We start from the raw sequence: 22,160 nt of genomic DNA on the forward strand, positions 1-22,160 counted from the left end.
AGTTATATCAAGAAGGTTACTTCTTTCTTTAGAATTTTTATGATTGAAGTTTATGTATTTAAAATATTATTTTGTGCTTTCAGGGATGTACTGGTTTTGATTGGACAGTCTCTGATCCTGAATGTTTCTGATACCGATCTGTGTCTTCATATTTTCAATTAAATGTATATCGTCGAAATTGCTTTAATCCCGTATGATGCTGAGGTCAAAGGTCATGAACAAGACTTTCCTTATCTGCTTTTTCAGGCTGGCTACTCTGGATTATTTGGCAAATCAGAAAAGACAGTGGGATCATAAAAAGATCTGAATGGATGGTGAGAAGCTGTGATGGACAAAGTAATTTGATTTCATATTTTTTGTAATTTTTTTTTGTTACATGTTCATTGGTGGTTAAAGCAAAAGTTGTGAAATCTTCAACCTCATAAGTAACATTGTGTGTGTGTGTGTGTGTGTGTGTGTGTGTGTCTTCAGTGAAGTGTATCAGTCTCTGCAGTAGCTTCCAGCTGCAGCAGTCACTTCAGTTTCTGTTCAGTCTGACTGAGGGAGGTTTTTGTACGACGCTTTTTCACTGTGTGAACACATACTGACTGTTAGCAATGAATTCACCCAGACAGTAGTAAACTGCTGCATCTTCAGCCTGGACTCCACTGATGGTCAGAGTGAAGTCAGTGTTTGATCCACTGCCTGTAAAACGATCTGGAATCCCTGATGCTCGAGTGCTAGCATAGTAAATGAGGAGTTTAGGCGTTTCTCCATCTCTCTGTTGGTACCAGAATAGGTCCTCTCCATCATCTACCCTATGACTGGTCGTACATCTGATAGAGACGGAGCCTCCCAGAGCAGAGCTCACTGCTCCAGGCTGAGTCACTGTGTACTGACCTCTGGACTCTGAGGATACAGAGACAAAAACATAAAGCAGAGTCATGGTTTTGTGGGCTTCATTTCAGAGGGACGGATGTTCATAGAGGAGAGGAGTTTGATTCTCTGGACTTTACCTGTGAAGCAGCAGCAGAGGAGAGTCCAGATGAGGACGCAGATCAAAGTCATGTTTTTGATGAGGAGGATTTCTGTGGCTTCTGTTGTCATGAAGGACAGCTGTCAGTCATCCAGTGTTCAACTCTCAGGACTATAAACTCTCCCAGAGCACTGGAGCATGGTGCTGCTGATGCAAAGTGGCTCTCTATGGAAATGCTCTGACTGACTTCAGCAGGGACTTGGATTACTCTGATGATGCTGTTTATCAATGAATCAATCAGTTTATCAGTGTATTGTTTGGATCTATTAATTCTCTTTTTATATATGGATTTGGCCACAGATAAAATTATTTCAGAATGTCCTCTGTTGTATAAATTCCACTAAATTCACCAACAATGAAATTAACATCAGTGTTACACTGAAATTTCAACAATAGGATTTTTGTTTTATGGTCATTTTTTCATGAATATGTCTCTCTGATCATTTTTGTATTGTCATTTGACTGGATGTAATGTAAAGTTTATTTCCTATACATTTTTATTGTGTTTTTCTTCATTTTACTATGAGTCAGAATATTTTTAGATATTTAAAAAAAAAAATTACTTTTTAAAAAGTTTTTGACTGTTTGACTTTTTGTCAACTGTGACTGTTTACTTGAGTTTGTTTGTGTCAAAGTCAGAGAGCCGTGTCTCTCTACAGTGAGAGGTTTTTGTACGGCGGCTCAACGAGTTTGTATCACTGTGGTACACATTCGGTGGAGGAACCAGACTGGAGGTTAACTGTAAGTACATTTGACTCCTTTAATAACCCAAATTCCATATTTGTTCAGTTTTATTTTATAACAGTAGACATTACTGCAATATTTCAGCTGATTATTCGAATTTAATGTAATTGTAGTGATTCTTGAATGTGTCACATCATGTCCAGACTAAAATCTTCTTCAGTGAAAAAAATCTTCACTGGAATTCAAATTTAACACAGTTTTAAGATATCATGTTTTCTAAAAGGTTTTCTCTCTGAAAAAGCCCATGTAGTGGACATTTTTCAAAGGTTTTCATATCGTTCTGAAGGGTACTCACTTTTCATGGACATAACAAATTATTTTTTAATACATTACTGTATTAACAGTAATGTATTAAAAAATAATCAAACTTACTAATACACAGGACTATCTGTGTATTAGTAAGTATTTTTCTGATACATAACTCAGTACTCAAGTAGTAGTAGTCAGCACATTTTGAATGAACAAATCAAACAGACACCTTCAAGATTTTTTCTGTTTTGGACCAGAAATCTTAAAGTGAACAGAACATTAAAAAAAAATACTCCTGAAATGTTTCATTTTAGATACTGTATTTAATTTTTTTTAACATCATCATCATTATTTAACATTGTTTGTAGTTTGTTGATTAAACATGAATAAATCAGAGGAACAAAATGTCAGTTTAAACTTTTATCTTTAGTACTGAAACCTGTCTGTTCTCATGGTTCAGCAGTCTAGCCTGTCTGTTACCATGGTTACTGAGCTCAGAGAGGGAAGTAAAACTTATTTTCGATACGTCTCAACATCTGGCAATCTTCAACTACTATTATTGATCAGTAAAGCACAGACAAAAACAATCATCCAAATTCAGTTTCTCAAAAATGTCTTCTCTCTCTCTTTCTCTGCAGTGGGTCGAGTCGTCCCCACCCTGACGGTGCTGCCCCCCTCCAGTGAGGAGCTGCAGCAGGGGAAGGCCACGCTCATGTGCCTGGCCAACAAGGGCTTCCCCTCAGACTGGAGTCTGGCCTGGAAGGTGGACGGCAGCAGCAGCAGCAGCAGCAGCAGCAGCAGCTGGGAGGAGAGCAGGAGCCCCGGGGTGCTGGAGAAGGACGGCCGCTACAGCTGGAGCAGCACCCTGAGGCTCCCTGCAGACCAGTGGAGGAAGGTGGGCTCTGTGACCTGTGAGGCCACCCAGGGCTCCCAGGCTCCGCTCTCAGAGACACTGAGGAGAGACCAGTGTTCCCAGTCCTGACCTGACTCACTGGGACTCTGCTACTGGTTTTACTGCTCTCTGAACTCTGTAACTCTCTCTATGTCTGTGTCTCCTTCTTTCCCTCAGTCATTCTCTAATCACATGTTTCATGGTTAAAGTTTGTTTACTTGATGTAATTTTGATTATTTCTACACAATAAAGACCAGTTCATCAAATCTGTTGTTTTCATTTCTGTTATAGTGAAAGTAACAGTTGGTAGAGGTCGCGCCCCATGAACAAGGCTGAGTCCTTACTGCAGCAGCCTGGGATTGAATCTCACCTGATCATCATAGTTTCAGTATCTGCAGTGTGATTCTTCACAGAGTCAGTGAGCTGTAGCTGTCCTCAACATATCATGGTGTTTCCCCCTCAGTGCTGAGAGCGTTGATCTACATATTTACATATTTACATATTTACATGAAGAGGATACTAAAAATCTGGTAATAAACTGTTTCAGTGTTTTGTTTTGTCATTCCAATGTGGAAAATGAGTTTAATATGGTCTGCTGACAATGAATAGTGACATTATTTTAATGCGCATTGACGACAGATTTGGTTGTATATAATATCCATATTTTCTCAAATAAAGAAATGACAAGTCAAGAACGTTGGCTGAAGCTGGTATATCAGTTAGCTCGCTGAAGAAACTACTAGGAATTTTGGACATGAGGGCAGAGCCAGAAAACAGCTTTTATGGAATATTTAAACTTTGAAGTCAACATGAACATGAAGTCCTAGCAATGCTCAGATGGATAGAAATATGAAAATTTTAATTTAATGACTGGGCGTCTTCATCTGCTGAGGAAGATCAAGCAATGTGAATGAAAGCTAGACAACAGTTAGTGGATGGATGCTGTGCAGAGACTGTTTCACTGTTTCCAAGGTCATGAATGAACTTCTTATCTCAATGCATTCATTGAGATTTTGAGGTGCATGTTAGAGAAAATGTGTCATTTAAAAATTTTTATTTACAGTTTGCAGTTAGAGTTATAAACATCTAATAAGAGCTTTTTTCCCCCATAAATTTAGTTTAAAATAATATTTTCATCGTGAAGATATCTTATGCTGATCTGTGTCTTCATATTTTGATTTCTGTAAAACAGTATGAAGTTGAGGTCAAAGGTCATGACCAAACATTTTTGTAATTGACTGTCCCAGATTGGATCTTAATGATTATTTGGAAAATAGATAAGAACATGGGATTTTTATTAGGATATGAATAGATGGTGAAAAGCTGTGATGGAAAAATTCATTTGATTTGCGCTAGATAGGTTTTTGTCATTGAACTTGTTTTTTTATGTAGGTTAAGTGGTGGTTAAAGCTGCAATGTTCTATCTATTTGATTAAACAGTGTGTTTGTGTGTGTGTGTGTGTGTGTTCAGTTTCAGGTAGGAGTTGGTGTGAATACATGAAAGGAGGCCATTTTAACAGAAGCAGTAAGTCTGTTCTAGATGTTTTCCTTCACATCTTCCCTCTCTGTCCTGCTCTGATCTATGTTGTACTGTATTAAACATGAGAATGAAGGAGCAGACGGTAAGTTTGTAGACTGCTGTTGGGATTCGCAGGTGTAACGCTGCTCATTTATGCTGCAAAATAATAAATGCATATGTATACATTCTAGATATGGTGCGTCTGTATTATTCCTTAATCTCTTTACAATATATCTGTAGTAGGTGATTTGAGGGGAGATGCCATCTTGGACCCTTTGACTACTTGTGGGAAGAATGGAAATAGTCTGTTCACTCTAGATTAAAAGCTCTGTTTTCTCTCTCTACTTTTCTTTTATTAAAGAACACCATGTGAAATTATTTCTCCGACTCATCTGTGTCCTTCTGTGTGTGTATGTCATTAACTGACTTGTGTAGCAATGTTTATCACATCAGATGATTTACAACGCATGAAATCGGTCTGTGAGTTTCCTAGGCTGCTTAACCATTGCCTCTGATCTCTGAACGCTGAGGATTGTGGATTAAGCATGACCCCTCATGTATTATGTATTATATATAGTAATGTGGTGTCTGTATGTACATGTATGTTACTTTATATGTTAATGTCTAAATATCTATTGTCTAAATGTTGGAACCTATATCAAAAGCTGTACTGGAAACAAATTCCACCAGCCTGGCTGTGTGGTCATTAAATTAAATCAATAATCTAAAGGTTTGAAAAGATGTGCTGGTTAAAAGAGAAATTTCCGACAGTGTATAAGGGCAATCAAATAACCTTTGATATTCTCTGAGATCAAAGTGGTAAATTTATGAAATAAAACTCACACATTTACAAGGAAAAAACTTGTATATTCCATGAGATTTTAAAGTAAATATTAAACATTTGGGACAAATAGGTTTGTTGGTGGATTAATTAAAAACAGAAGCTGGGCTCAAACAAACTTTTTGGGCTCAATCTCCGGGTCTAACCAGCTCATGGCAACTTGTCACTATCCGGTGATTTCACCCTCCTCCAGGGCTTCATTTGTTGAATCCCATGCCTCCTTTGCCACCATCAAAATCTGCAGCCACACATACAGGCCTACTGGTAGATGCACTGTATGCTGGAAAGTGGTTTATTGATTTTGGGTGTCTTTTGGCATATGGTTACTGGAAAACCCATATGTGAGCAAGTGGGTGTTTGTGTTGTGAAATTGTGAAATGAGATTAGAGGTTACACAGAACTGTTCATTGCCTGCTTGTTGGGAAAAACAATTATTCTGATGTGGAACTGAAGCTTTAAATAATTATTGTTATGAATTTGTTATTCTTCAAATAATATTATTTTGCTTTCAAGTGACTAACATTGTGTTTGTTCTTCTGTTTCTTTCTTAATGCGACATTCGATTTGCTGTCAACAATTGAGGTTTTGACAAACATTTGTAAATTAAAATCATGTGGCATAGAAAGGAGTTTGAGAAGTTGAATAGTGTTATTTTCCTGCTGAAACCACAAACTTTACCTTTTTCAGTTACTATAAGGTTGCCATACCAAAGTGCTCTGTCTGAAACTGTTCTAGTGCCAGTGGAGCAAATCTGTGTGTTTGTGTGTGTGTGTGTGTGTGTGTGTCCTCAGTGAACTGTATTTGTATTTAAAGTTCATATTAAATGTTTATGCTTTACAATCAAACTATTTCACCACAAGATAAATACAGTGAATGATCTACGCTTTGTCACTCCCCTTAGCATTTCTGTGAGACTCACTGGACTGCCACAAAGCTTTGCTAACATGTTATGTTAAATGTTTAAAAAGTCAGTCAGCTACGTAACACTTCTGTAATTTGATTTCCACCAAGATAATTATTTGACACAGAACTTGTTCTAATACTGATACTGTGACATTTGTAATCCACTTGATGAAATTGTGCATTTGCTGTGTGTGCGTGTGTGTCTATGTGTGTGTGTCCTCAGTGAAGTGTATTAGTCTCTGCAGTAGCTTTGTTTCAGTTTCTGTTCAGTCTGACTGAGGGAGGTTTTTGTATGACGCTTTTTCACTGTGTGAACACAGCTTGACTGTTGATTTCATGATAACTCAGACAGTAGTAAACTGCAGCATCTTCAGTCTGGACTCCACTGATGGTCAGAGTGAAGTCAGAATTTGATCCACTGCCTGTAAAACGACCTGGAATCCCTGATGCTCGAGTGCTAGCAAGGTAAATGAGCCGTTTAGGAGTTTCTCCATCTCTCTGTTGGTACCAGGCTAAATGGTGGTAGTTGCCTGCAAAATAAACATTCTGACTGGTCCTACATCTGATGGAGACGGAGCCTCCCAGAGCAGAGCTCACTGCTCCAGGCTGAGTCACTGTGACCTGGCCTCTGGACTCTGAGGATACAGAGACAAAAACATAAAGCAGCGTCATGGTTTTGTGGGCTTCATTTCAGAGGGACGGATGTTCATAGAGGAGAGGAGTTTGATTCTCTGGACTTTACCTGTGAAGCAGCAGCAGAGGAGAGTCCAGATGAGGACGCAGATCAAAGTCATGTTTTTGATGAGGAGGATTTCTGTGGCTTCTGTTGTCATGAAGGACAGCTGTCAGTCATCCAGTGTTCAACTCTCAGGACTATAAACTCTCCCAGAGCACTGGAGCATGGTGCTGCTGATGCAAAGTGGCTCTCAATGGAAATGCTCTGAATGACTCCAGCAGGGACTTGGATTACTCTGATGATGCTGTTTATCAATGGATCAATCAACATATCTGAGTATTAATTATAAATCTTTTAAAAACTATTTTAATATAATATATATACTATTTTAATATATATATAAATTATTTTGGTTTCATGCTTCTAGACATATGTTGTTTCAAACTGTCCTTTATCTTATTTAAATAAGAATAAGAAACTTTCAATTTAAAATAATATATCAAATGAAAACATGCATTCTGGAAATTTGTTACACTGTCTTATTTTCACATTTAATATAGAGCTGAAGAAACAGCCATGTTGGTGAACGTGTTTGTGTCAAAGTCAGAGAGCCATGTCTCTCTACAGTGAGAGGTTTTTGTACGGCGGCTCAATGAGTTTGTATCACTGTGGTGGACTTTTGGTGGAGGAACCAGACTGGATGTTGGAAGTAAATCAAACCTTTAACAAACTTTTATTTTAAGAGCTGTTTTTGTTCTTTTATATTCAGCATGCCAGGAAACTATTTGACTTTCTAAATTAATGTATAATATTTAATAAAATATTATGCACTAAGATTAAATGTTCACTTCAGCAAATCCAATTCAAAAACCCGTTCAATTAAATATAGAACAATAGGCTAAACCTGTGGAGAAATCACTATTTACAATATTAAAGGTAAAGTTGTAGCTTGAAGGCTTGTAGCCTTAGTTTAGTTTGACAAAGTCAGACAGCCGTGTCTCTCTACAGTGAGAGGTTTTTGTACGGCGGCTCAATGAGTTTGTATCACTATGGTGGACTTTTGGTGGAGGAACCAGACTGGATGTTGGAGTTTCTGCTGAAATACTAAATACAGCATTGTCAAATCATGCTTTAAATTCAGGATTTGAAAGTTTGAGGCACAAAACTTTTATTGTTCATGTTTTTATATCTATTCCTTTACCATGGAGGCTAACACAGAGAAGCTTGACTAAACTTTTCTTTACACATACCTGTCATACTGAAATTCAAACAGCTTGAAGTGGCGAAAAGATCAAACTTTAATCTTAAGGTAAAAATGTATGCCAAGAATAGTTTTGAAATTTCCACTGCCATAATAACGTTTGTTAACTTGTTAGGATTTAATCAAATTAATTTTCTAAAATTGAACAGATAGAAGATAAAATGGATACTTCCAAATGTTGCATGGCCTGGAAGGTGGACGGCAGCAGCAGCAGCAGCAGCTGGGAGGAGAGCAGGAGCCCGGCGTGCTGGAGAAGGACGGCCGCTACAGCTGGAGCAGCACCCTGAGGCTCCCTGCAGACCAGTGGAGGAAGGTGGGCTCTGTGACCTGTGAGGCCACCCAGGGCTCCCAGACTCTGGTCTCAGAGACACTGAGGAGAGACCAGTGTTCCCAGTCCTGACCTGACTCACTGGGACTCTACTGGTTTTACTCTGCTACTGCTCTCAGTCTGCGCTCTCTCTGGTTCTTCTTTTCTGTCATTACACATTTCAACATCAATGTGTTCTTGCTTGTTGTATTGTTGATGGTTTTAATAATTCAAACAATAAAATATCAAATAATGCTTCCTCTTGTTTATATACCAGAGTGACAACTTTTATGACTTACATTTGGAATACTTGTTAAAATTAAACATCTTTCATGACTGGGGAATAACATCTCCGAGGTTTCTGTCTGCTTTAATGAACCTTGTTAACATTAATTTTAATGATTAAAGCATTTTATTCATAAAAAAACACTCACACAATAACACAATATCTGGTATAACTGAAGTCAGTTCATGATAAAGATAGTTATGTTGTTAAGATGTAATTTGCACCTAGAAATTATTATTATATATGTAATCATATTATTATATTCAGAATTATTATTAAGATTTACCCCTCTGAAGAAATGTCATTGTTAGAATTAGAAATATGAAGCAGGGTATCGTCACCATAAAGTGATACAAGATGAATTTGATTTGAGATTTTAACCACAGGAATGTTTGGGCAGTGGTGGCCTAAAGCTGATGATACATGGGGCAAATTTTTGAGCAATGTTGCTGGGCAATCTTGCTAGTGGCAAGTCCGACTATGTTTTGAACGGGTGGCGGCGGTGCAGGGCGGGGCGGAGTGGTGGGAGAAGGGGATTACGGTAGTAATTTTTACTCATTACTATTGACGGCAATGTTGCCCTGCACGATTGCTCTAAAAGTTTCTTTGTGCATCATCAGCTTAAAGGTTAGAGACGCGAGCTTGTGACCGGGAGGTCGCTGTCAATTGCTATCAATCTCCAGACCGGCAGGATAAATCTGAGTGTAGAAAGTGAAATAAACACTGCTCATTTACCACCACTGAGGTGCCCTTGAGCAAGGCCCATACTACTCCAATGGAGCTGCTCAGTGGCCAGCTTGGCCTATAGAGGAAAAAGATTCACAGTCAAACAAAAACTATGACTCAGGGTCATAAAACACAGTATGTAGAATAAAAGAAAGACCTATTCATCTCATCAGCAGTTTCTAATTACAGGAATAACTGCTGTCTTATGTTCCAGTCCTAATAATCACAGTAAATCTATTAAATACACAGAGACTGGGTTTATCTTTGGGTCAGATAACTAGTATTTTATAACATCAGCTGATCATTTTAAAATAAATGTAAGTGTTATGTACACAACACATCTGATAGCTCTGTCAGCGCAGTCCAACAGCGTCTTTATAGCTCTGGTATCCTAAAGCAGGAAGTAGCTGGTATAAAAGATAAAAGGTGGACATTTCATGAGAAGCAGTGAGTCTGCGATGTGGCGTCACTCACTTTCTGTCCTGTTCTGTATTATATTGTCCAATCAGTCCCATTTTCCTCACAATATTTTGGGATCATCTACTTTAATGTCTGATGCCAATGTTCAAGAGCTCCTTGTGACTCAGGATATTAAGCTGATGAGACCACATGGCGCACATTCAATGTTTTAAGCACCTTTTTGAAAAGGTTAGATTGGAAGTTGGTCCCTCTATCAGACTTTACGACACGCGGCAACCTGAAAGTACAAGGAAGAAGGAAGAACTTAGTCAGCGCTTTAACAACAACACGAGTAGTAATAGTGCGCAGGAGAAAGGCTTCAGTGAACCACGCAGCCACGCACATCATTGTAACTATGTAATTGTTACCGCTCTTAGTGCAAGGTAAAGGTCCTACACAGTCAATTAGGATGCGATTGAACGGTTTATCAATCACTGGGATTGGACACAGAGGCGCAGGGGGAATTACCTGGTTTGGCCTTCCTGACAACTTACATGACAACTGTGGAAAAACTGGGCCAAAAGAAATGTTTAAGAATGTTCTGGTAAGTCTTTGTAACACCTAGATGACCGGGCTACTTGCTCTCACACGCTACAGATAAAACATGCTGTGCCCCTTTGCCCCTTTGGCAAGGGCACAACTATCTGGTTCACACCGTCCCACCCAGAATCAGCTGCTAAGAGTGGTGACCATCAGCAAGACATCCTTATCTAAGAAATAAGTGACTTTTTCCCCACTTGCTTTCTTGTTGTCACCTACCACTTTGGCGAAACATGGTTGTAATGTTGGGTCAGTTCTCTGATGAAACTATGCTGAATTACTCTGTATGATCGATTGTTTCTGATATTTGAAATGTGATGTATTCACAGCTATTCTTGAAGTCTTCAGTGTCTGAATAAAACCCACTCCAATGAAAAATCTTGTTGCACTAAAACTTTAAATTACATTATAAACAATTCTAAAGAATTTTTTTGAAAACTATGCTGAATGAAGTTTTAATATAATGTCCAATTTCTTTTGATTCAGTGTTTCATGTGCACAGAATTGGATCTTTCTCCCAAACTAATGATTTTAAAGCCCTGGGACATGATGTTTTTCTGTTTTATCAGTTTGTTTGAAAAGTGTTTCTGTAGTTAGCATTGTTCATTTGAATGTTTCAGTAATGAAGCCTGACTGTTCAGTGATGATTCCTGCTTAAATGAGGAGAACAAACGCACCATCATTGTGTAGGAAATTTTTGCGTGAGACAAGAAATATTTAAGATAATTAAAACAATGAAAATCTCACAATCTCACTATAAGTGAAATATAATTTAAGAAGAAGTACATAATAAAAGTAAAAGTGCGGCAGTTTTAACTTTTTATCTTTAGTATTGAAAACTGTCTGTTGCCATGGTAAGTAAGATTGTTATTTTAAGCCTAACTATGACCTTTTCCTAACTCTAACCAAGTAGTTTTGGTGCCTAAACTTAACCAAATTAAGACGGTTCAACTTAACTATGTGACGTTTCACAACGTTACCTGATTTTTTATTTTGTTTTATTTTGAAAGTTTAACCGTTGTTGCATACTTTTTGTAGCTAATTTGAATCGCTGAGGCCTGCTACTTGAAAAACGATGCATAAAGGGTACCCAGGGCATTAAAAAGCAGCACCAAGGGGTTTTTGACCAAGCATCCATATGTGACGAAATGGGGAGTGAGAATGTGTTGCATAAACACAGTAGACAGGAAGAAAGAAAAACACAGTAAATCACAAAACTAAAATCATTCCAAGACTATATATGTGTAATATTTATATTAATAACTATAGATGTTTTAACGACAATTTACAAAGATACACATAGTAATGAGGCCATACAAAGTCATAAAAACATACAAAATATCAATAATGAAAGAAAAAACTACAATGAATTGAGAAGGCAGACAGCAGAGGGTTAGAAGGGCTTACAGTAATGATTAGTTTTGCAGGTAGGTAGAGCCTACTGTAGAGGAAAGTGATTTCCTGAAGGCAGCAATGAGAACTGACCAGCTGAGACCTGCTCAGGTAGTTCACAATGCTCACTGATTTCATCACGATTTGTTGGTCCCAGAAGGAACTTAGATGCCTCTGTTTGATTCCAGTAATGTTTGAACAGATCTCAACAATATCATTCAGGCTGTTTCTGCCTTTCACTATTCGACTGTGGAATCTGCTATCTGCTATTAAAAGAAAAGGTTGAACGACTGAAGAAAATAGTCATAAAAACAACAAAAAAACACATGACTGACTATAAAAGTGAACCATCTCTCTGGTTGTCAAAAACTCTATCCAAGCACTCGTAAGAACTGACAATTTCTACCTTCTCATAATAAAAGATTCTCTCTGTGATGTTATTTTTGATGTGTCTAAAATTAATAATAGTTTTTTTGGTTTTTAAAACATTCAACCCCAAAATATTATCACCTCACAAATGTCGGAGGAGTACAGCAAGGGTCCTGTTCTGCACCCTGAAGCTCATACAGCAGAGACAGCAGAGCAGCATCATCTGAGAATCTGACAAGGTAGCTGCCTTCTTCACAGCTTCTGCAGCTGTTGGTGGATCTGCTAAAAAGTAAAGGGGACAAAACACACATAGAGGTGAGCCATTGCATGTTTCAGATAGGCATTCACAAGAACCAGCTGATGACTTTAATTCAAAAAATCCAAAATCCACAAAACAAACTGACGAAACAAATCAGAAACCAATCTTTAGGTTAAAAGGTTCGGCTCTGTGTAATTAAATGAAACATCAGCAAACAAAAGTACAGCATGGGTCAAAGGTTTCCCAAGATGTTCCTATATGGTATTGAGGATGACGAGCTCGTTGTCCTTAACACCTTACCTGCCTGGTGGTTTTTGATCTTTTCAAAAATCTTCAAAATAAATGATGTGATGTTGACTGGCCTGTACTCTTAAACTTATTTTAAATTAGCTCTCTTTGGAAATGGTACAACATGAGATAATTTCCTTATTTGGGAATACGACTTGAATTGAGGGGGTTTGGAAAAAAGTTGAGACACTCAAGCTGTTCTGCAAAATTAGTTAATTTTCATCCAGAAGTACCATCTGGTCCTGGAATGTCTTTTGGATTTACATGCTTCAGCACAGCAACATTTTCCAGATTTATTAAAATACAAGGGACTGACTTAAAAAGTTAAACCTTTAAAAAGAGTATAAAATAATAAAGATCACTTCAATCTGTAAAGTGTTTATATCCAGCTAATGCATTGGTGTGTGTGTGTGCATGTGTGTGTGTCCTCAGTGAAGTGTATCAGTCTCTGCAGTAGCTTCCAGCTGCAGCAGTCAGTTCAGTTTCTGTTCAGTCTGACTGAGGGAGGTTTTTGTACGACGCTTTTTCACTGTGTGAACACACGCTGACTGTTGATTTCATGATAACTCTGACAGTAGTAAACTGCAGCATCTTCAGTCTGGACTCCACTGATGGTCAGAGTGAAGTCAGAGTTTGATCCACTGCCTGTAAAACGAACTGGAATCCCTGATGCTCGAGTGCTAGCATAGTAAATGAGGAGTTTAGGTGTTTCTCCATCTCTCTGTTGGTACCAGGCAAAAAGTTGGTGGCCGCTCCAAACATGAACATTCTGACTGGTCCTACATCTGATGGAGACGGAGCCTCCCAGAGCAGAGCTCACTGCTCCAGGCTGAGTCACTGTGACCTGGCCTCTGGACTCTGAGGATACAGAGACAAAACATAAAGCAGCGTCATGGTTTTGTGGGCTTCATTTCAGAGGGACGGATGTTCATAGAAGAGAGGAGTTTGATTCTCTGGACTTTACCTGTGAAGCAGCAGCAGAGGAGAGTCCAGATGAGGACGGAGATCAAAGTCATGTTTTTGATGAGGAGGATTTCTGTGGCTTCTGTTGTCATGAAGGACAGCTGTCAGTCATCCAGTGTTCAACTCTCAGGACTATAAACTCTCCCAGAGCACTGGAGCATGGTGCTGCTGATGCAAAGTGGCTCTCTATGGAAATGCTCTGACTGACTCCAGCAGGGACTTGGATTACTCTGATGATGCTGTTTATCAATGGATCAATACTCACATATTGTGTCTGATATTTGAAATTTGATGTATTCACAGCAATTCTTGAAGTCTGCCAGTACAAATGTTCAATTCAATTCAATTCAATTCAGTTTTATTTATATAGCGCCAAATCACAACAAGTTATCTCACAGCGCTTTTCATAAAAGAGCAGGTCTAGACCATACTCTGTGATGATATTTACAGAAGCCCAACAGTTCCCACCAAGTACAAGCACTAGGCGACAGAGGCAAGGAAAAACTTCCTTTTAAGAGGCAGAAACCTCGAGCAGAACCATGGCTCAGGGTGGGCGACCATCTGCCTCGACCGGTTGGGGTGAAGGAGAGAGAAAGAGAGAGAAGAGAGGGATGTAAGGAGAGAGAGAGGGGAGGGAGGCAGCCTACACAATATACACACAGAGGTACAGACAGTGAAGGTAATGTTGCTATAGACTAAATGAAAAATGGTACAGATATTTATAATAGTGTTAATGGTAACCATCGCAATGTTGATGATTATAATAACAATAATAACAATAAGACTAGCAACAATAGTCGTTGCAGCAGAGGGTGTCGAGCAGGAACACGGGGCAGCAGGTGACCCGCAACCACAGATCCAGACTCCACAGCTCCAGAGCCAGAAAACCTGCAGGAAGTGATAGGAGAGAGGAGAGACGAGAAAGCACAAGACTACCAGAAAGGGGAGAAGTTGTGTTAGTAACATGCAATAATGGGATGAGGTTGCATACAGAGGGAGAGAAAGTAGAGGAGAGAGGAGCTCAGTGCCTCATGGGAAAACCCCGGCAGTCTAGGCCTATAGCAGCATAACTAAGGGATGGTTCAGGACTCACCTGAGCCAGCCCTAACTATAAGCTTTATCAAAGAGGAAAGTCTTAAGCCTACTCTTAAATGTGGAGATGGTGTCTGCCTCCTGAACCCAAACTGGAACCTGGTTCCACAGGAGAGGAGCTTGATAGCTGAACGCTCTGGCTCCTAGTCTACTTTTGGAGACTCTAGGAACCACAAGTAACCCTGCATTCTGGGAGCGCAGTGCTCTGGTGGGGTAGTAAGGTACTATGAGCTCTTTAAGATAAGATGGTGCCTGACCATTAAGAGCTTTGTAGGTAAGAAGAATGATTTTAAATTCTATTCTGGATTTTACTGGAAGCCAATGCAAAGAAGCTAAAATAGGAGAAATGTGATCTCTTTTCTTGGTTCCTGTCAGAACACGTGCTGCAGCATTCTGGATTAGCTGAAGAGTCTTAATGGACTTTTTCGAGCAGCCTGATAATAAGGAATTGCAGTAATCCACCTAGAAGTAACAAATGCATGGACTAGTTTTTCTGCATCATTTTTAGACAGGATGTTCCTGATTTTCGCAATATTACGTAGGTGAAAAAAGGCGGTCCTTGAAATTTGCCTAATGTGAGACTTAAACGACATGTCCTGATCAAAGATAACTCCAAGATTCCTCACAGTGGTGCTGGAGGCCAAGGCGATGCCATCCAGGGAAACTATATCTTTGATAATGCGTCACGGAGGTGCTTAGGCCCCAGAACAATAATTTCAGTTTTATCTGAGTTTAACATGAGAAAATTACAGGTCATCCAGGTTTTAACATCCTGAAGGCACATTTGAAGTTTAGCTAACTGATGAGTGTCATCTGGCTTGATCGATAGATCGATAGAGTATCATCTGCATAACAATGAAAGCTTATGGAATGTTTCCTGATAATATTGCCTAAAGGAAGCATATATAAAGTGAAGAGGATTGGTCCAAGGACAGATCCTTGAGGAACTCCATGAGTAACTTTGGCGTGCATGGAGGACTCTTGTTAACATGTACAAACTGAAATCGATCTGATAAATAGGACTTAAACCAGCTTAGAGCGGTTCCTTTAATGCCAATGAAATATTCCAGTCTCTGCAATAGGATCTGATGGTCAATGGTATCAAATGCAGCACTAAGATCTAATAAAACCAGTACAGAGACAAGTCCTTTGTCTGATGCAATAAGGAGGTCATTAGTAATTTTCACCAGTGCTGTCTCTGTGCTATGATGAGCTCTAAATCCTGACTGAAAATCCTAAAATAAACTATTGCTCTGTAGAAAGTCACACAGCTGTTTAGCAACTGCTTTCTCCAGAACCTTAGAGAGAAATGGAAGGTTAGATATAGGTCTATAGTTGGCTAAAACATCCGGATCAAGTTTGGGCTTTTTCAGAAGAGGTTTAATTACAGCTACTTTAAAGTACTGTGGTACATAGCCTGTTGATAGAGATAGATTGATCATATCTAGTATAGAGGTGCTGACTAAGGGTAAAACATCTTTAAGCAGCCTAGTCGGGATGGGGTCTAAGAGGCAGGTTGATGGTTTAGATGAAGAAATTATTGAAGTTAGTTGGTAAAGATTGAGGGAAGCAAAACAGTCTAAACATGTATCTGGTTCTACAGCTGTTTCTAAGGTTCCTGAGTTAAGAGATAAGTCGGTGCCAATTGAGGGCAGGTCTTGGTGAATTTTGTCTCCAATAGCTAGAATTTTATCATTAAAGAAGCTCATGAAATCGTAACTACTGAGAGCTATGGGAATACTTGGCTCAATAGGGCTGTGACTCTCTGTCAGCCTGGCTACAGTGCTGAAAAGAAACTTGGGGTTGTTCCTATTTTCCTCTATTAGTGACGAGTAGTACGCTGCTCTGGCATTACGGAGGGCCTTCCTATAAGTTTTAAGACTATCTTGCCAAATTAAACGAGAATTTTCCACTTTGGTGGAACGCCAATTCCTCTCAAGTTTCCGCGATATTTGCTTTAATTTGCGAGTTTCAGTATTATACCATGGAGCTAACCGTCTTTGTTTTAGTATTTTCTTTTTTAGAGGGGCTACAGAGTCCAGTGTCATTCGCAGCGAGCCTGCAGCACTATCAACAAGATGATCGATTTGGGAGGGACTGAAATTAGCATAGGAGTCCTCCGTTACTTTGTGACTAGATAATGTATTTAGAGCTGATGGAATCGCATCCTTAAATTTAGCTATAGCACTATCAGACAGACATCTTGTATAGAAATTTTTGCCCAATGGCGTGTAGTTCAGCAATACAAACTCAAAAGTTATTAAACAGTGGTCGGATAAAGAGGGATTCTGTGGGAACACCACTAAATGTTCAATTTCAATACCATACACCAAAACAAGGTCGAGGGTGTGGTTAAAACAGTGAGTCGGTTCATGAACACTCTGAGAGAAGCCAATGGAATCTACCAGAGAGATAAACGCAGTACTAAAGCTGTCATTCTCAACATCCACATGAATATTAAAATCCCCTACAATAATAACTTTGTCCGTTTTAAGGACTAAAGTTGACAAAAACTCTGCAAATTCAGATAAGAATTCAGAATACGGGCCAGGTGCTCGGTACACTATAACGAAGAGAATTGGTTGCAGTGATTTCCAACTTGGGTGCGAAAGACTAAGAACAAGACTTTCAAATGAGTTATAGTTTAGTTTAGGTTTAGAGCTGATTAGTAGGCTAGAGTCGAAGATAGCTGCAACTCCACCTCCTCGGCCTGTGCCTCGAGGAATGTGAGTATTAATATGACTGGGAGGGGTGGATTCATTTAGGCTAACATATTCTCCATCACTCAGCCAGGTTTCAGTAAGACAAAATAAATCAATATCATAATCTGATATTAGTTCATTTACTAGTACAGCTTTAGAAGAGAGAGATCTGATGTTTAAGAGTCCACATTTAACTCTCCTATTCGTTTGCACTATTGCTCTTGTGGTTTTAATTTTTATGAGGTTTTTATGCACGGCTCCTCTTCTGTTTACCTTTTTAAATAATTTCGATGGTCGGGGGCAGACACCGTCACTATATGATTTTCACTAAGTAACTCCTGAAATGGAGGAGCAGAGAAGTGTGTTAGACTGCGACTCTGCGTAGGGTTTTGGGTGGGTAACTGCTGAAAAAGAAGGGCAGAGAAGTGTGTTAAACTGCGACTCTGCCTCCTGGTCTCAACTCTGGGTTGTCATGGATTTGGTCCACTAATAAACTTGGCCAGATTTCTATAAATGAGAGCTGCTCCTTCCCAAGTGGGATGGATGCCGTCTCTCCGGATCAGACCAGGTCTTCCCCAGAAAGTCTGCCAATGATCAACAAAGCCCACATCGTTTGCTGGACACCACCTTGACAACCAGCGGCGGAATGACGACATGCAGCTATACATGTCATCACTGGTCAGATTTGGCAGGGGTCCAGAGAAAACTACGGTGTCTGACATTGTTTTTGCATATGTACACACTGACTCAACATTAATCTTAGTGACCTCCGATTGGCGTAACCAGGAGTCATTACCGCCGACATGAATAACAATCTCACTCCATCATCTACCCTATGAGACGGAGGCTCCCAGAGCAGAGCTCACTGCTCCAGGCTGAGTCACTGTGACCTGGCCTCTGGACTCTGAGGATACAGAGACAAAAACATAAAGCAGCGTCATGGTTTTGTGGGCTTCATTTCAGAGGGACGGATGTTCATAGAGGAGAGGAGTTTGATTCTCTGGACTTTACCTGTGAAGCAGCAGCAGAGGAGAGTCCAGATGAGGACACAGATCAAGTCATGTTTTTGATGAGGAGGATTTCTGTGGCTTCTGTTGTCATGAAGGACAGCTGTCAGTCATCCAGTGTTCAACTCTCAGGACTATAAACTCTCCCAGAGCACTGGAGCATGGTGCTGCTGATGCAAAGTGGCTCTCTATGGAAATGCTCTGACTGACTCCAACTGGCTCCAACTGGGACTTGGATTACTCTGATGATGCTGTTTATCAATGAATCAATCAGTTTATCAGTGTAATGTTTGGATCTATTAATTCTCTTTTTATATGGATTTGGCTATAGATTAAAATTATTTCAGAATGTCCTCTGTTGCATAATTTCACTAAATTCACTAACAATGAAATTTCAACACTGGGATTTTGTTTATTTTATCAGTAATCAACGTGTAAGTTTTTCATTAATATATATATCTGATCATTTTTGTATTTTCATTTAGCTCAATGTAAAGTTTATTTTCTGTACATTTCTCTTTTGCTTTATTTTACTATAAGTCAGAATATTTTTAGACCTTTAAAAATTCTGAAATTTTTACTTTTTAATTTGTATAGTTTAACTTTTTACTTCATAACTGTGAATGTGTTTGGTGAGTTTGTTTGTGTCAAAGTCAGAGAGCCGTGTCTCTCTACAGTGAGAGGTTTTTGTACGGCGGCTCAATGAGTTTGTATCACTGTGGTACACGTTCGGTGGAGGAACCAGACTGGAGGTTAACTGTAAGTACATTTGACTCCTTTAATAACCCAAGTTCCATGTTTGTTGAGTTTATTTTATAACTGTAGACATTACTGCAATATTTTAGCTGATTATTGGACTTAATAGTAGTGATTCTTGAATGTGTCACAACCTGTCCAGACTGAAATATTCTTCAGTGAAAAAGTTCTGTTTCACTGGAATTAAAATTTAAAACAGTTTCAAAATGTCATGCTTCCTAAAATTATTCTGTCTGAAAAAAACCCAAGTACTGAGCAGAGCATTTTTCAAAGGTTTTACTTGGTCTTTCTCAAGGCTATTCAATTTTCACAGATTGTACATGTATAACAAATTATCCTTTAAAACATCACTGTTATGTTAAAGCAACATCCTGTATTAGTAAGTTTGATTTAATTTGATACATTTTTGATACTCAATAGACAACAAAGCACATTTTGAAAGAACAAATCAAACACACACTTTCAAGGTCTCTTCTGTTTTGCACAAGAAATCTTAAAGTGAACAGAACTGTAAAAAAAATATACACCTGAAATGTTTCATATTAGGTAATGTATATTTTTTTACATTAAACCTCATAAATGTGTAGTTTGCTCATTGAACATGAATACATCAGAGGAACAAAATGTCAGTTTTAACTTTTTATCTTTAGTACTGAAACCTGTCTGTTGTCATGGTTCAGCAGTGATGCCTGTCTGTTACCATGGTTACTGAGCTCAGAGAGGGAAGAGAAACTTATTTTCGATACGTCTCAACATCTGGCAATCTATAAAATTCGATCTATGTTACCTTTTAAGGACACCGAGACCATTTTACACGCCTTCATCTCATCACGCCTGGATTATTACAACAGCCTTTTCACCTGTTTAACCCAAAAATCTATTGATCGACTCCAGACTGTCCAGAACTCAGCTGCCAGGCTTTTAACCAGAACAAAGAAATATGACCATATTACTCCTATTTTAGCTTCATTACACTGGCTCCCAGTATGTTTTAGAATTGACTTTAAAATTCTATTGATCACTTTTAAAGCTCTTCATGGCCTCTCGCCTTGTTATATTTCTGACCTTGTAGTCCCATACGCACCAGCACGTACCTTGAGATCCTCGGGCAGAGGTCTGTTGTCTGTTCCAGAGTCTCGACTGAAAACTAAAGGGGACAGAGCGTTTGCTGTCAGGGCCCCGAGGCTCTGGAACAGCCTGCCCGAGGAAATCAGGTCGGCTGAGTCAGTGAACTCTTTTAAGTCCCTTCTTAAACATACTTTTATAGGAGAGCCTTTCCCGATCTTATTTGACTTTATTTTATTCTATTTTACTTATTTTATATTTATCTTAAAAGTGTATTTTAGTCTTTTCAATGTTTTTTTGCTTTTATCTTGTATTGTTTTTGTATTATTGTTTTTTGGGTATTATTGTCTTTACACTTGTTAAAGCACTTTGTAACTTGTTTTTGAAAAGTGCTCTACAAATAAAGATTATTATCTTAACTTTCATTTGTAATGTACTACAAGCTACTGTGCATTGTTAGGGTCTTTATTATTGATCAATAAAGCACAGACAAAAACAATCATCAAAATTCAGTTTCTCAAAAACGTCTTCTCTCTCTCTCTCTGCAGTGGGTCGAGTCGTCCCCACCCTGACGGTGCTGCCCCCCTCCAGTGAGGAGCTGCAGCAGGGGAAGGCCACGCTCATGTGCCTGGCCAACAAGGGCTTCCCCTCAGACTGGAGTCTGGCCTGGAAGGTGGACGGCAGCAGCAGCAGTAGCAGCAGCTGGGAGGAGAGCAGGAGCCCCGGGGTGCTGGAGAAGGACGGCCGCTACAGCTGGAGCAGCACCCTGAGGCTCCCTGCAGACCAGTGGAGGAAGGTGGGCTCTGTGACCTGTGAGGCCACCCAGGGCTCCCAGGCTCCGCTCTCAGAGACACTGAGAAGAGACCAGTGTTCCCAGTCCTGACCTGACTCACTGGGACTCTGCTACTGGTTTTACTCTGCTACTGCGCTCTGAACTCTGTAACTCTCTCTGTCTGTGTCTCTTTCTTTCCCTCAGTCAGTCTCTAATCACATGTTTCATGGATAAAGTGATGTAATTTTGATTATTTCTACATAATAAAGACCAGTTCATCAAATTATTTGTTTTCATTTCTGTTATTTTGAAAGCAACAGTTGGTAGAGGTTGTGCCCCATGAACAAGGCTGAGTTCTTACTGCAGCGGCCTGGGTTTGAATCCCACCTGATCATCACAGTTTCAGTATCAGCACTGAGATTCTAAAACATACTGTAACATAATGTTTTCCTACAAACACAAGCTCATTGAAAACTAAACAGTGTGACTTCAGTTTGAAAAAATAAAAAACAAATAATAATAATAATAATAATATATATATATATATATATATATATATATATATAAAAATAAATACATACATACATACATACACACATACACACACACACACACACACACACACACACACACACGCACACATACATACACAGCTCAGGAAAAAAATAAGAGACCACTCCATATTTGTCTTGTTATGACCTGGCTCAGAAGGCCACAACAAAAGGGAGACACACGATGGTAAACGGTTAACAACACATGTTTATTTAACAAAAATAAGCCATATTAAGAGGTATTTCGAACTAACATAATTAAAGTATGAGGTATGTAGTGTGTGGGTTCAGTATGTATGAATGTGTGTGAATGTTAGTTTTGGTTTGACTTAGGCTCAGTGTATGAATGTGTTTGACTGGTGAATGGAGATGTAGTGTAAAAGCGCTTTGAGTGGTCGAAAAGACTCGAAAGGCGCAATACAAATACGGAGCATTTACAATATTTAGGGGATCTTTTGACAGAAATGCAATATAATATCCATAACTATGTTTTCAGTAGAGTATAAAGACCTTACATAATGAACCG

At 39.1% G+C, this 22,160-nt stretch overlaps 4 gene segments (V, D, J or C); 2 read left to right on the forward strand and 2 right to left on the reverse strand.

Annotated features, from left to right (window-relative positions):
* Positions 1 to 561: 561 nt before the first annotated feature.
* LOC119907316 lies at positions 562 to 1,048 on the reverse strand. The segment is given in 2 exon segments: positions 562 to 888; positions 996 to 1,048. Coding segments are annotated over 2 exon segments (375 nt in total).
* Positions 1,049 to 1,725: 677 nt separating this feature from the next.
* Positions 1,726 to 3,166, forward strand: LOC119907626 (the record flags this gene model as incomplete). The annotated part of the segment is given in 2 exon segments: positions 1,726 to 1,756; positions 2,647 to 3,166. Coding segments are annotated over 2 exon segments (375 nt in total), but the record flags the coding sequence as incomplete, so codon positions are not given.
* A 3,300-nt stretch (positions 3,167 to 6,466) lies between these two features.
* LOC119907628 lies at positions 6,467 to 6,957 on the reverse strand. The segment is given in 2 exon segments: positions 6,467 to 6,798; positions 6,906 to 6,957. Coding segments are annotated over 2 exon segments (384 nt in total).
* Positions 6,958 to 19,218: 12,261 nt separating this feature from the next.
* LOC119907317 lies at positions 19,219 to 21,363 on the forward strand (the record flags this gene model as incomplete). The annotated part of the segment is given in 2 exon segments: positions 19,219 to 19,249; positions 20,860 to 21,363. Coding segments are annotated over 2 exon segments (366 nt in total), but the record flags the coding sequence as incomplete, so codon positions are not given.
* Positions 21,364 to 22,160: the final 797 nt, after the last annotated feature.

This window comes from Micropterus salmoides, unplaced genomic scaffold (assembly GCF_014851395.1).
Source record: "Micropterus salmoides isolate LMB-PRFRI ecotype aquatic unplaced genomic scaffold, ASM1485139v1 Ms_hic_scaffold_17, whole genome shotgun sequence".
Taxonomy (NCBI): domain Eukaryota; kingdom Metazoa; phylum Chordata; class Actinopteri; order Centrarchiformes; family Centrarchidae; genus Micropterus; species Micropterus salmoides.